This window comes from Chiroxiphia lanceolata, chromosome 4 (assembly GCF_009829145.1).
Source record: "Chiroxiphia lanceolata isolate bChiLan1 chromosome 4, bChiLan1.pri, whole genome shotgun sequence".
In the NCBI taxonomy this organism is placed as follows: Eukaryota; Metazoa; Chordata; class Aves; order Passeriformes; family Pipridae; genus Chiroxiphia; species Chiroxiphia lanceolata.
The window spans coordinates 71,991,427-72,006,965 of record NC_045640.1 but is presented as its reverse complement, the minus strand read 5'-3'; the positions used below and the strand labels follow the sequence as shown (position 1 = coordinate 72,006,965).

The 15,539-nt window shown below is 38.7% G+C and overlaps 1 protein-coding gene across 2 annotated transcripts in view; it reads right to left on the bottom strand.

Moving 5' to 3' along the window:
* The window catches only part of PRSS12 (serine protease 12), a 39,361-nt gene that overhangs the window by 7,984 nt on the left and 15,838 nt on the right, over positions 1 to 15,539 (bottom strand). For both annotated transcript variants that reach the window (XR_004356541.1, XM_032684918.1), the window contains exons 6-12: positions 15,326 to 15,467; positions 14,140 to 14,345; positions 11,103 to 11,244; positions 7,147 to 7,352; positions 6,635 to 6,713; positions 4,642 to 4,764; positions 1,539 to 1,819 (exon numbers count right to left, since the gene is read on the bottom strand). Coding sequence is in view for 1 of the 2 variants with exons in the window: in XM_032684918.1 (XP_032540809.1) it covers positions 1,539 to 1,819; positions 4,642 to 4,764; positions 6,635 to 6,713; positions 7,147 to 7,352; positions 11,103 to 11,244; positions 14,140 to 14,345; positions 15,326 to 15,467 (1,179 nt within the window). In the remaining variant the exon portion in view is untranslated. The remainder of the gene's footprint in view (positions 1 to 1,538; positions 1,820 to 4,641; positions 4,765 to 6,634; positions 6,714 to 7,146; positions 7,353 to 11,102; positions 11,245 to 14,139; positions 14,346 to 15,325; positions 15,468 to 15,539) is intronic.

Sequence of the window (15,539 nt, the reverse complement as noted above, 5' to 3'; positions counted from 1 at the left end):
AATAACATGACTTGAAGCAAGACTACTGAAAAAAATCTACTGTGCATTAAATATAGTACTAAAATATTTATTGTACATGTGAAATATAGATGCTTAAAAAAAAAGTAGCTTGTGTTCTCTGGATCTTTCCAAGGCTGGAGTTTGGTTCGTTCCAAGCACTCTGTGTCTTCTACAAGAGTATATACTTCAATACTTACATGGGGAAACAATTTTTGGGAGTCTGGAGCAGTGGAGAGTAAAGTCATAGAAATACCTAATTCCTGCATCACCAGTTCAAATCCAGTCTAGCCCAGCCTGATAGGTGCTGCATCTTCTGCTGGCTTCCAAGTTGAGCATCCAAATTTGGATCTTTGTACTTCTTTTCTATAGCTTGCACCTCTTTTTCAGGTGGAAGCATGGAAAATGAAAAACAGTGTTGGTTTGGCCTTTTTAAAGTAAAATCTTAATAGTTGTAAAGTAATTATGATTCACACAGTAAGTGTGAAATGTCAGCTGAGGTACTGGATGATGTAATTTCTTACCATAATTGAAGCCAATTATTGCTGTGGTTAATGTTTCCTGAAATAGATGTCCTAAGTTAACAATATTGTAGGACTTCCAGTGAATTTATGTAGGAAGGCTAGACAGAGCTAGGCAATGAATTAACAATTGTTTGTAGCAAAAAAAGCCACCCTCCAAGTCTGTCTCCTTTACTGTAGTACAGTGACCCAGACATCTGTGCACGCAGATTAGTGCTTGTGAAGAGGAAGAACTGATACTTGGCCGTGCCGCCTTGTCTCCTTGCCAGTTTGAATGAGTCACTGGAACAAAGGCTCAAGTGTGGTTGCTGACTTGCACTGTATTCAGCACCATAAAAACATAAAAGTAAAACATGGTTATCAATTAGTAATACATTTAAAGGACAAAGACCTTTGAAGAGGGAGAATCTTGTACTGACCGAAAAAGTGACTAGAAGCCTGCAATGCAGATTGCACTGTGGCTCTCATAAATTTTGGCAAGATGTTCTCTTACTTAAATCTAATTGCTGGTTGAAAGTGTCAGTGGTAACAAGGGAGACTAAAATGTCACTTGAAATTCTATTTCATCTATATTTTCTGTCCCTTTTTCTATTGAAGTAGTGTAATTTAAATAACCATTCCAAAATTAAAACATGCATGCTCCTTACCTTTAAAACCCTGTGTTAGAGCTGTTAGTTATGTACTGAGGCAGGGGGTGATATTCTGCTGCACAGGGTGTGCCTGGCGACAAATAAGCTTTTTATTTGGGCTTGTCAGTCTAAATGAGGCCATTTTACTGGTGGGGTCTCTGATTTAGAGTGACATGGTTAATGGCTGCTTTTCAAACACAAACTGAATTCAGTCAATAAAATGTTGTCATTCCTGGTTAAGGATCAGGAGAGAAAGTATTCCCCTATGCAAAAACAGTACAATTGTTTGATTTTGAGCATTTTCTTATTTTAAGTCTCTGAGATTTATGTTTTTTTAAAAGCAGCCTCAGATAGCATGATTGGCACATGGAAATCATTAAAACATTTTTACCTGTGTCACCCCATCCAGTGATATAACAGTTGGGAGCAGTTTTCTGTGGTCTCTCTCTCCTTAATGGCAAACAGGCAGGTAAGACGTGGGTGCTGAACCTGGCACACTGTTCCTCTGGGCCCTGTAGCCTCACCAAGGCAATGTCGTAGTCGCTGCTGTCAGGCCTGTACTCTTTATGCATCACAATCTGTTGCACTCCAATTTCTTCCTCGTACTCCTCTGGTACCAGGGTGTGATAGTCTCCGACTCGCACAGCGTAATTCCGAGTGTTGTTGCCATACCTGAGATTGAGGTGAAAACAAATAGGGCTGGCTCATGCAAAGTCAGGTCCTAAGCAGGCAAACAGATTTCGTCAGGGTCTCTATTATTCACATAAGTAATGATACCAAGAGATGTTTTTAAAGAGCAAAAATGCTCTGTCAGGTGTTTAGATTGACATTCAAGTACAAATACAAAAATCTTCTGAATTTTCAGATTGGGCTCCGTACTTTTTGTATATTTTCACAGGCAAGTTTGTTATGACCATCTGCCATGACCGACACTGATTTCAAAGGTGCAAGGTGTGCACTATTAATGTATTTAGTTAGGGTAACACAAACTGTCAGTAATTACAATGAAAAACTGAGTGCTAACATCATTGTGATGGTCCAAATAATTATTGGAATGAAAACAATGTTCAGGCCTGCTTTGTAGGTTGGTTGAGAAATTCTGGAGGCTTAGATAACTTGATAAAAACCTCTTACATCAACTGAAGTTACAGTAAGGAAGACAAAGCACATGTGCATCACAACACCTATTGTCAAAGTGACAGAAGGCCTGTAAACCTTAGACTTGTTTTTCATATCATATGATCATATGATTTCTTTCACATCATAGACTAAATGGTAAATGCATTAGAAATTATTACTGTGGCTGAAATAATTTTCTGTGCATGCCTTTGGAGATTTTTGTATTACATGACACACAGCCCTTGGTAAAATTCGAACAAGGGAGTACTGTTGGGTACATGTATTTATTTTAAAATCTGGCTAAGCTAATAGAAATATTTTTCCTTTGAATTGTCCCTTTCCTGAATAGCCTTCAACAGGAAATTTCTAATACTTTTGCAGAAAATACCCCGCAGTGTTCCGTCACCTTCTAACCTGTACCTGTTCTTTTTATACCCTCCAGCAATGTGCTGGTCTCCATAGCTTGATAAAGCTGGCTTGAGGAGCAGCAGACAAAGCAGGAACATTACAGTTCACTGCACAATATATAGCTGTACCACTGAATATTTCTTCTAGTTGTGGGTTGCATTCTTGGTTGCCTGCAAAGTTTGCTTTGTCTAATTCTGCAGATCTTCAGGTCTTCCATGAACAACATTTCACTTGTAGGCTTCTAAGGAGAGAGCTGTAGGCTGTGAACAAGCATCTGTTCATCTGAACATGAACTTCTATACAGGATACATATTTCTAATTATCCGAAGTAATTTCTTTTTAATGTATAGACCTTCAAATTGCCCACAGGTGTCAGAATCACTCTGAACAAAACTTATAATAAGATGAGTGAGTTATAAAATGAAAAATAGCTTCAAACCACTTTTGATCTTAAATTATGTGTCTATGAAATTACAGAAACCAGTAATACCACTATACTACTTGTGAAGGATTCTGTGTTTAATTTTTATCCCTAGTACAGATGAGCCCATTTTGGTTACCTAAGCAGTGTTCCAGTTTCCGGGATATGAGAAATGCTATACTGGCCTTTCTCTTGTCTGCCTGCGGAAAATATGTGAAGAAGGCGCTTGATCTATAGATAGCTCTTGGAAACCTATCCCCTTAAAATCACTCTGAGCTCACTGGGAAGTTAAGCCCAGGCTGTTCAATGACAGCTCAGAGCTAAAGGCTCCTTCTCTCTTTGACAGTGAACAGTAGTGCATCCCCAGGCTGTTGGAGCTGCAAGCTTAGGGCTAATTGCAGTTTTAATGCAACATATGGGGCCAAACAATACTTTGGTCACTGAGGCCACGTGAAACAGTTTTAGGGTAGCCTGTAGCAGACCCTTGAGTGGCTGTGCCCATCTGGAAGTATCCCAGTGTATTTTGCTCCAGTCATGCTGTTGTCCCATGATATGGATGTTCAGCAAAGTATCCAAAATGGGCCTTCCTTGGCAGCACATTCTGTTTTCAAGCCTCTAATCAAAGGCTTTTTCAAAAGCTTACGTGTCATCCTTGGTAATCACTATAGAGATGATGAACAGGAGCATAGGAGGCCATTGTCTCTGAATTTTCATGAAAGGAACTGAAATGCTTTCGTAGTTCCACAGAAACAACTGGAACATCAGTTGGAAGTAGCAGAAATTTTACTGAGCTTGACCATTTCAGCTTGAAATATTACCAGGAAAAGTCCTTCATGATTTCACAAAAATGAAAAGATGTGCATCTGGTGCTGGGCAAAGGTAACATTCTGCATTCGAGTAAAAGTATATCTGACTCTTCATTTGAGTTACTAGAGAGTGAAAGGAAATACCCAAAGTCCAAATTTAAAACATTTGCAGCCCACTTGAGCAAATTCAAGCAAATCCTCTCAAAATTGCAGTGCTGTTCTATGCTTTCTTTCTAGCCCATTCCAATGAAATAATCACTGTTGAAAGCTTACAATGCTAGACCAGCTTCCTTCTTGTGCAAGTTGATGCTTTTATACTTCAGCAACTTCATCAGCAATGAATTCCTGCTGTGTTACAGTACAAATGTCTATCACTGCCAATATCTGTCATTACCAAAATTAATCTGAAATACTACAGTCCCTGTATTTGGTGTTTTCTCTGTTGTCTACACTATAACCTGAAAGCCACAACCTGCGGTTTTGTTGGAACAGAAGGTTAAAGTGTTAACATTTTTTCATGAAAATGCTGAAGTTGTGAATATAAATCACGTGAGTGATAACACCCAGAATAATTCCAATGTAGTAGGGTGTTTTGTTTGGTTTCGTATTGAGGGAAGGGAGGTTGGTTGGTAGGGTTTTTTAAAACCAAAAGGCCAACCCTTGGAACAGTTTTCTGTGGGCTGGAACTGGAATGCTTTTGCCTATACCCAGAACAACTGCACTGTTGCAGGGAGACCCACCTTTTGAAGCAGTGTGCAGCAGTGAGCACCCAGCAGCTGCTGATCAGAGTAGCCCCACACAGGAGTCTCCCGTCACCGTGAGAGGATTTCAGTCGCAGTGCCACCTGCCACGGCCAACCGCCCCTGCAGAGGGGGTGAGACACGGTGTTCAGGGGACAGCAGTGGGATTAACCTTGGATCCAGAGCCTGGTTACTTTCTTTGACTGACATGTCTTGCAAACGGTGGTGTTTCTTAACGGTGGAGAATATCTTTATATTCCTGCAGCAGTCAGAATTCCATTTAACAATGGTCCGGATTACTTTACAGATCATTTGGGCATCCAGCACTCTGAGTGCTTCCTCCCACGCTCAGTTATTTGAATTTTCCCTTCTCAGATTGCATTCATTCTGCCAAAAATACATTCTACGGGTTCCTCGCCAAATACCATCCAAGTCAACAAACCAGAAATTTCCTGTCAACTGCAGAGGGGAAAGAGGGGAATTTCTTGAAAAGCTGAACCCAGCATCCGTTCCTGTCTGCGTGAAAAAGGAAGCTGGCAAACTAAGAGGTCTAAAGCAACTGCAGAAACCTCAAGTAGTAGATTAGCACCTTTTTTCAGCCTGTAATAATCTTGTTTTATGTAGCAGATCTGCCATATTTTCAGGCCTGTGAAACCAGGGTGGTTGCTTCTTTGCTCGTTTAATAGATTAGCAGTCAGAGAAGGGAGTGGGAGAGAGTTGCACCTGTAAGCAGCAGCAGCATCCAAGAGTAAGCAACAGGTAGTCTTAGGTGTTTTCTGACTCCTGTCAGCTTGAACAGGTATGCTGGATGGCAAGAGCTGCCAGGGACCATCTAGTCCATCATCCTGTCTGAGAATTGCAAGTGCCAAATGTTTTAAAGTAAGGTGGAGGAATTTGCTTCCCATAAAGAATAAAACAATTTAGACGTTTTTTATTTTTGGAAGATTGGATTTAATAGGTTTTTCTTAAATGGGGTATCCAGTTCCTTTTCAAACTTGCTTCAATTTCTTTGTCTTAATGACTTCTTGTGACAATGAATCCTTTTCTGATACTGTTTGGACGTTCCTTTTCTTGACTTTGAAGCATTTGTAAGTGCACTACTGGATTTCTCTCACATTTTTGCTACATCTGACATCCCTGTACTAATTTATTGTGAGATCAGCTTGCTTGTCCTGACTGAAGGGTGCAGTACGTTATTTGTCACCATTTTGTTTCATCCACTGTCCTTAGTGCACATATTCTGAGATAAGAATTCTCAATCTTTTTCCGTTCCCCTCATTTGTCTCTTTACTAAGGTAAGTCATCCTACTTTGCTCTATCTGAATGCATTTAAATATTTTTCTGGGCTCCCAATTGTTACTGTTCTTTGAAGCTCCTCCACTTAGGAAGTGTCTTTTTTGAAATAGATTGATTGGTGCTGTGCATGTCCTTTGAAACAGGTTGCACAGTGAGATGTAATGACACTATAAGTGGATTTTTTGCAATGCCTTTTGTGAGATTATATGAATATGTATTTTTTGAGGTTACTCACAACTGTTAAGAAAATAAAGCCTATACTTCCTGGGTTTATAGCTATGTCATCATCAAGGCTTATTTTGTAGCGGAAAATCAAGTCTTAGCAGTGAATCATACCCAGGCCTTTTTTTCAGTGTAAAAGCTTGTGCTATATTCATAGTTCTCTTTGTATAGCTCACATCCTTTTACTTGATAAAAGTAAAGTAATTATTTTTAAGTTAAAAATATAACCCATCCAAGGACTAAACCCATAAGCATCTACAGATTTTCAAATAATGCTGCAAGTATCTATCAATTAAATACTTTTTACTTTCATGCCAAATTTGCTTTGAGTATATTTCTGCTTCTACCTCATGACAAACCAAAAGAAAAGAAAGCAAACCTACAATAAAGTTGTAAATTAGGCAAACCACTTATGGTAAAATACATGTCTTAGAAGATTTATATTCAAAATTACTTGTCTTTACCAGTTATTTACCGTAAAGAATTTTTCCCACCAATTATTCGCTTTTGTCGGCGATGTAGTAACCTCAGTCCACAAACAGAGGCAAGAGAATCTAAACCAGAAAGGGTATAGAGAGCATTAAACTCAACATGAAAAGTAGCCAATCTTCAATGAGAGTTAACTAAAAAAAAAAAAAACCCAAACACAAAGGCTGAACTTATTCCGTGTTTCATGGTAGTTTTTAAATACCAAATTTTGCTTGAGGAAAATACACTGAAAAAGTCTTTTTAGCTGCGATCTTTTGACTGTGTTCACAGAGCCATTTACACCTTTGTTTCTCAAGTGTAGGATTTTATAGTGGTTTTCCTTACTTCCTGTTAGCGGAAGCAGAGCCTGGCCTACCTCACAGGATTCCCACCCTTTCGTTTCTCTAATTCTTTTTCATATAACTGTTTCCTCCATGAGGTGGGATTGTTTAGTTGGTCTCTTCCTACCCTGACAGTTCCCCACCCAGCCTTGGTCTGCCCCTCCCAGCAGGGCTTCACCTTTATTGCTGTTGCCAGGGCCCTTCTTGCTGAGGTGGTCACAGATCACGCCCGCGTCCTCACTGTGCCGGCAGTTGTGCGTCCCAATGTCCTGCTTGATGCAGTCTGCCAGGGATCTCTCATTTCCTGTACACTTCACGTTATCCACATGGATGGGGCCTTTGCCCTCACCAAAATAGGCCATTGTCCTTGCTCTAGCTGGACCTCTGCAAACAGAGCGTATTTTTTCTTATTAAGCATTTTGAGGCATTAGTCTGCATTTTATTCAAATATTTCTGAATGAGTAGCGAAAGGCAATGAGGTTTTATTCCGAGCCCTGTCACTGATTCACTTGTTAAAACCACCTTCTCATTGCCTCTGTTCCTCTGGTATGTAGGGAAAAAAATAACAAAATCGCTACAGTTCATTAATGTTTAAAAAGTGCTTTTATGTATCTAGTTAGAAGGCACTGTGCAAAGTATTTTACATTGTAACAGCATTACATTTTGCTATAAAGCAAAATATGTGAAAGCTGCTTTTTCATAATCTCTTTAATCCTCATATAAAATCAGCATCTGTGAATGCTAAAAATAATTTGTTCAGGTCTGATTCCCTCAGAAAGATGGGCCAGTCGGAAACAGTAGTGTACAGTAGCCAGTTGAATACAATAGTGCAGTGTGGTAGGAGCTACAATATACAGATCTGTTAGTTGTTAATAGTTATCAATATATTTCATTAGCATGTCATTTTTAAAGTGCACTCCACAACTGAGTTCTAAAAATGTCATGTAATTGGAGCAAGACTGAACCTAGTTCAGTATTGACACCCACCTTTTCCTGGGAGGAACCCAGTGCTTAGTGCTTGTGTAGCATTTAAGCATCTCATTTGGTAACTTCTGTGAAAGGTTATTACTGCTTACTTAGGATAATGCATCTTAATTTATAAATTGATATTTTGTTATATATGGTTTAAGAATCAGAAATAATTACAAGTGGGAAGCCACCCAACCAGCTATATAGAGAAGTGGGGCAGGAAGCCACAGCCACCTCAAGGTGTGCCTGAACTACAAGTTTACCTATCAGTTAAGAGCAATTTACTGATATTTTATTGGGATAACAATATATATGGAATTCCAAAGGTTTCCATTTTAAAGGATAATTGTATATTGTAAAGGACTGCTTCTATGTATACAGAAGGGTAACTGCAGGTATGATGAAATGCTGGAGCAGAGAAAGAATTTCACAATGAAAATGTATTATGCGAGAAAGTATTTCCCTCCCTTTACACCTCTTTTTACACCTCTTTAATACCTGCAGTGTTGGAGAAGGTAAGTGAGAATGGCATAAAGGGTCTGTGTCCCTTCATTAGCTGGGGATTGTGTGTTGGGGAGGAATTCTGATTTGTCTTACCATTTTCAAGGCTTTGTCGTACAAGAAGTGTGGCTGGATCAAAATGAGTCCAGCTCTCCATTACCACATCCATATAAATGAAATATGAAATAGTAATACATACAAGTAATATCTACAAGCTTCCTCCCTTTTCAAACTCGCACTTGAATAGCCTTGCCTTTTTGGATTTTTTACTATGTACCGAAGGGTAGGTGGGCAGGATTTCTATTTGGAGAATGTTGGTTAGAATGCATGAATTGTAAAACAAAAAAAAAACAGGAAAGAGAAGCATGTAAAAGATATGACAGACAATACCAGAAGGTCAACTGTCCTTACACATTTTTAATTTCCATGCCTGGGATGTATTTACCAGATAATCCAAAGCTTTAACTGCCTTTGGAACCAGTATAGGACAGTCTTTGCCTAATGAGTTTAATATGACTTAACTTGTCACAAGGAAATGTTTTTCTTTTGTGAGTGACACTCTGATTACAGCTAACAACAAAAAAAAGTAAGTCCATCTCTCTCCCCATACCTGTGGGCAGCTGCTGTGTCCTTGTATGCTATTACAAAATAGAGAGATAGAGCAGGCACTCGCTGTAAATTCTTGCCTGGTTTTGGTATCTCTGTGTTAAATAACAAAGTTTCTGCTTTAGGGCATTGCTCTGAAGTTCCTCAGGATACTGAAAACTACCTCATTGTGAATCTCCACAGTATTCTTAGCCTTTCCTTCAGAAGTATTTATTGCAGTTTAGTATAGAATTGTCTCTGCAGAATCTTACCAGTTACTTAATAAGGGCACTACGTCCTTCTTCCTAGCTTTCTATGAGAGCAGTCTGTCTCTTACTGTGCATCAGTAATCTCTCAGTTTGCTGATAATTCCTGTGGAAGGTGTGTTCATACCCACTCAACCAAAACCAACCAACCAACCAAAGACACCACAAAAAAACCCAAACCCCTCTGTTTAAATAGAACATCTACCAGGAAACAAATGTAAAAATCAGGATGTTCTAGAGCAGGGAGTGCAGCTTAATGGAGAAAATTATATAATTGGGAGATCTCTAAAGGTACACATGTTAAGTCTGTGTGTTTGTTAATGCACTGGAATGTGCTCTTACAACTGGCTTTAGTCCACCCTTAACAAACACGTGTCCCTTAATTGCTGCTTGCCAAGCCAGCTATTTATGCACTGCTGACCATCAGAGAGACCTTTTGCCTGCTGAGATCTGTCCCTAGAGAGAAAAATGGCTTCAGGTGTTATCTCCTCACTTTTCTCTGACACAAGGCCATGCACAATAACATGCTGAGCTCTTCACATGCAGTATTAACATTATTTATAATATTGTTAATCAGGAAATCCAGTGAATTATTATAGATGGCCAACTATCATAGAAATTACAATTTAAGTAACTTGTACGAGAGATGACTTGTAAGTCGTTTTGTAGTGTTAAAGCCATAGTCTACTACTGCTTTCAAATACACTCCACTAAATGAATACCAGAGAGGTTTTAAAAGGCATATATAATGTGTTCAGATATAATTTGATGATACTTGGTTGCACCAGCTTCACATTGTTAGATACAGCAAAGAGTTAACACAATTTGTATCTCTTCAGCTCGGATTTCCTTAGGAATACACTCAGAGAAGACATTGCACTAATTTCCTGTTGTATTTCATTGGTGTTCTGGACGTTTTTCAAGTCTCATTAGTTCTGCTATTTATATATCTGCCCTATAGTTGTTATATTTTTACTGCTCTTGAGCATCCAGAAAAAAACTGCTGATGAGCGAATGTAAGCCTGATTGAGTGCTTTATTTCAAAAGTGACACCTACATAGCAGTGGTTTTAATTAGAGGGTGGGTTTGTCTGTCAGATCTATTCCTGTATTAAATGAAGCTTATTCAAATCACTGTCATGCAGGCCAAAGCCATAATCCTTTGTATAAACAGTTTTATCAAATCTCCAAGCTACATTAAGTCAGATCAGTAAATGAGGGGGAAAAACCCATGAAACTAGGAATTCAGTCACTGGTGTGCCTGGAATCTGCAGCCATCACACTCACACCTCGTGACAGTGGACACTGACCTGTTGCTGTATTTCATGAAAAATGTTAACTGTTATGTAGGACACTATAAGGACTTCAAAGTCATCATTAAGGTTCACAAAAGATAAATATTAACAATATGCAGAATAATACCTCTCAGTGAAAACAGATCAAGAGCTTTTTGAAACAAATGTGACAAATAAAAGTTAGTATATATATCTTAGTAATTTGGAATATTTAATTTCCAACAAAAAATATTTAATAACTAGCACTTCTGCTGCCAGACCAACTGTGATATGCCTTTGAATGCTAAAATTCCTATTCCCAGTTCTGGTAGGTAATGAATGTTCCTTTTGAAGACACAGCCTTACTACTTTTTATACAAATAGTATAAATATACTTTTCTAAACGAACGGCAGATTGACAAGTTTTAAAAGGCATAAATTACCTTACCAGGCATGCCTGTGATATTTGGTTGCAGAAACTTAACATTTGTAGATAGAGCAAACAGATAACTTGAGAAACAGCTTAATGAGTTTTCTTACTTGTAGCCAAGCTGTCGGCAGACTACAGCTGCATCCTTATCAGACCATCCATCATCACAAATCGTGCCCCACTGGCCATTGATAAAAATCTCCACACGTCCTTCCTTCTTATTCTCACCATCCATCAGCCTGATGGGAGGACCTGGGAATAAATTACTGCTGTCAGCTAACAACAACAGAAGCAAGAAGTACTTCAAGTCATTTTCATTAAGTCCAGTACAAGGGGTCAACTGATGTTTATGTGAAACAAGCCCAATATCAGCTGTTAAAGCAGGCATTTTTCCTGGCTGACAAAAGGAAGCAGTTTGTCCAAAGTGCAAGACAAATATCAAATACTACTGTACTTTAAACACCAGAATTCATCTGGTTCCTTTATTTCATACATATAGCTCAGAAATGGACCCCAGTGGGCACAGAACAATTCCCTAAGTAAAGGTAGAAAACACCCAAGATACTTTGATATGATACCTGTACAAGCTGGACAGCTTTTCCGTATAGAAACTTTATGAGTGAGTTTAACTGTGCCTCAGTTCATGAATCCATTCTCAAACTGGGTGCTGCTGCTCCTCTTAACCACTATCTCAGCACAAAAAGTGCAGTATTGTGTTAAACTTCAGCCATTCCTTATCGTTACACACGCTGTTCTGCAGCACGGTGTTCTAGACTAATGTCTGATTACTTTTCTAGAAATTTAAATTGGTTGCTAATTCAGATATGTTCGTAATAGGAAGTCTCACTTATGTGGATTAGTCAGAGTTAATTAATCATGGTTTGTTCATTGCTTGGCCTGTAGTTACATTTTGAATCATCAGGCAAAGTACATATTTAATTCTCACGTTACAGTTCCTTTACAGCATGCAAGCAACGCAAGTAGCCTTAAAACAGCTATGAATTCCTCTGAGGCCTATTTATAACATTTAAGTGAGAATCACCCTCTAAATCTTTTTGTATGCCATACTTTATAATCTTTAATACACTCATGAGAGTTGCTTTTTAGAATAATTGAAGAGACTGTTCCTCATTCTTCTAGCCTTGTTCCTAATCTTTTCTAAATCTGTAAGGATGAGAAATTACTTAATGGTGCTCTTAAACAAAGCAGCGTTTTGAGACATTTGCATTTGATTTTTAATTCAGATTAATTCAGACTCTGAATCAGCACTGGTTAAATATGGCCTAATTCATTAATTAAAAGAGGAAATATTTGAAAACAAAGTCTGTTTGCTTCACATGTAATTTAAAGTATATTGTTTCTACTGGAGTTCATACTGTCTGGGCAGTTCCATAGATTAACTTCACCAACCTGTTTACCTACACTGTCATGATCTTACTTACTGAACAAATTATTGTAGTGTATTCTACCTCATTTTCAGTGTTCCTCAATATCTGTATTTCCTCAAGTCAAATCATCTACTAATTTCTCATATTTTTCCACTGATTTCTCCCCTCCATAGAAAAAAATGCTTTTTCAAATGCTAGGAAGTAAATGGTAACAAGAGAGTCTTTGTCCACTTTCCAATCAGAAATCTAGGAAATGACGGATAAACTGTCTTATTTTTTTGTTGAACTGATGTTAGTCTGGAAGAATAAAAATTCAGGTAAAAATTATACTTCTCTTAACCACATAGAGGCATGGGATATTAATAATACTTTATTGTTATCTCCTTGTGGCTTAGAATATATATATATATATATATATTTATGAGCACAAAATTAATATAACAGTCTGGTAATGGGGGATGTGAGAATGTTCCCATATGGATGTATTTAGCTGAACCAGACCTCCTTCAGCTGAGATTATATTTTACAGGAATTTGAGCAAAGCAGCACAGATGGTTTGCATCTGTAAAGACAGCAGTGATGATTTGAATTCCTGTTATTTTGGGGTTGAGAAAATTCTTTCTACCAAATATGATTTGACATCATCTACACATAATGGAACTGTACTGCAACATAAAGCAGTATCACTGGATGGTGAGAGGTCTAAAGGCTGTAAAGAAAAAGGCTATAAAGAGGGAGAGACTACAAAAGTACATGTGGAAGTGCTGAATGTTGTTATAACAGGTAGCTACATCGTGCAGTAAATCCGTGTCGTGGTTTGGGGGATAGACCTTCAGTCTGTGATTTCCAGAGAACTTCAGGCACCCAGGCACACACAGTTCCACTACGTTTCAGCAGAAGCTGGGAATCTAACTCCACTAGTTATCATTCTAATTTCAAAATCAACTAAAATATTCTGGGGTAAACTAAATAATATTGGCAACAATTTTCTAAAAGGCAACATACTGACAAGCTACAAACGTCATGTAGCAAATTGTAAAAATTAAACTTTTTCAGAACTGCTGAGCAACCCATTGTTCCCCTGTAGTTTCTACTGTGCATGTCTGATAGCCAGAATGATTAATTATCTACACAGGAATATTTGGAATTTATTTGTATATATTTTGTTCTACAACATCACTATGTAACTGGTATTTTTCTATCATTTCCTATCAGTCTTTTTATTCTTTTTATTTTCATACAAGTTTCTAGGCTTTTGACATTGGAACTGACTCTTTTATCTGTGTGTGCAGTACCATTCTGTTCTGGTCAGCAAGTGGGGCCCATTCACCCAGACACAATGTAAATGGTAGGCAATAGTAACACTACTATAATAGTAATAGTGCTCAGGTATGTCTCAACTTTTGACATCAGGAGAAAGTTACTTGGAGGCTGGAGACTGCTGAGTAAACTTAGTTATACCATCAGGAAGTGCAGGATAGGTCTAAAATCTCGTGAAGACTGAGAGAACAGCATCTCTGGAATTTGCCATGCAAATCTGTGTTGAGCTTTAATGTTCTGGCTGCTTATGTTCCTCTAAACAAAGCTGGATTACTTCCTGTGATCTTCATGAGAATAGTGAGGATTTTCCCTTCCTGTTCCTTCTCTGCACACATCTGACAAATACTAGGATTTTGAGCACCCTTAAGTGTCCTGTACTTTGCTGGGATCTGTATCCACAGTAAAACTCATACCATAGTTCACCAAAGAGCTGCCTTACCGAGTGAGAGCTTGTGGCTGTCGTTATCTGGATGGCAGATGAGCCTGACATCCTCCTGATGGTTGCAGTCGTGCTTTCCCCACTCCCTCCGTGAACACTGCAGAAGGTTTGTCTCCTTCCCGGAGCAGCTGACATCATCCAGCCAGATGGGCCCAGAGCTCCCTTCTGAGGAGCTCTCTTTTTCCGTACCTGCACTTTTTCCATACCTGCACAACACATACGCAACGTTTGGGTCCACACTGAGCAGAGGACTTGTGGTGCTTCAGCACTAGAAAGGAAGTTAGTTACTCCTGAAGAAATAAAGGTTTCACAAGCATTAACTGTAAACAGTGTTAACTATGACAGAGCAGGTTCAGTTAGCATTAAATTCAAGGAGAGCACCTTATGCCCCCTCTTTGGTAATGGTTTTTTTTTTTTTAGGAATGACTATTACATTGATAGAAACTTAAGAATGTAATACCTTTGATTAAGGCCTCTCTTCAGCCAAGCATATGGCTTGTGCTGACTTTGAGGCTTATAGCATATTTTTAGTATTATAGATACATTTAAATGTCACAGTCTGGAGAAAATGAGACAAAATCCTTTTTTGAATGTGAGCTGTTACTATCTGAAGGCAAGACAACAGTCACCTAGTGAGAGTGCATCTTTGTAACCACAGTCAGTAGGAAAAGTAGTGAAGAGTGAATTCATCAAGCTCTAATGGGATCTTTCTAAAATAGGCTTTTCAATCCATAACAGTGTTCCAGGGCTAGGCTATGGGTTTTAATAAGGCAGTGCAGAAGGACTTACACCTTGAAAATATCTGTAATTTTTAATGACTGTATGACAGGCAAAGATTTAGAAGAATCTAACTTTTATAGGCAAAATAGAATACAAAATCATTTTTTCTCTACAGCATATGCATTGACCTCAGCCAGAAGGATGATGGGAAAGAACTTGGTGCATAAATGCTGCTGAATTACAGTATCTGTTGAAGGGGTTTTTTTCTACCTAAACTGAGACCATAAATACCTCTTTTACACTGTGGGAAGCAGGCTTTAGTGGATTTTAACTCAGTAGTTTCTATGTAGCACTCAGCTAACATTAAGAAACAAGACTCCTGAGTAGGGTCCACGTAGGGTTCATGTAAATGTTTGTCATCATTGTCAAGTCACGGAGCCAGATATCCAATATCAAGTAATCTTACTTAAATCCCAGCTGCCGGCAAACCACCTGCGTGTTCAGCTCTGTCCACCCGTCGTCGCAGACGGTGCCCCACTGCCCACTGTGATAGACCTCCAGGCGTCCCTCGTGACTGCCTTTCCCACTTGTGAGTCTCAGTGCACCATCTGTGTCGTTAACGAGCGAGGGAAAACAAAAACAGGAATCAGTTTTTCTTAGGTCCAGTTATTGTCCTAAAC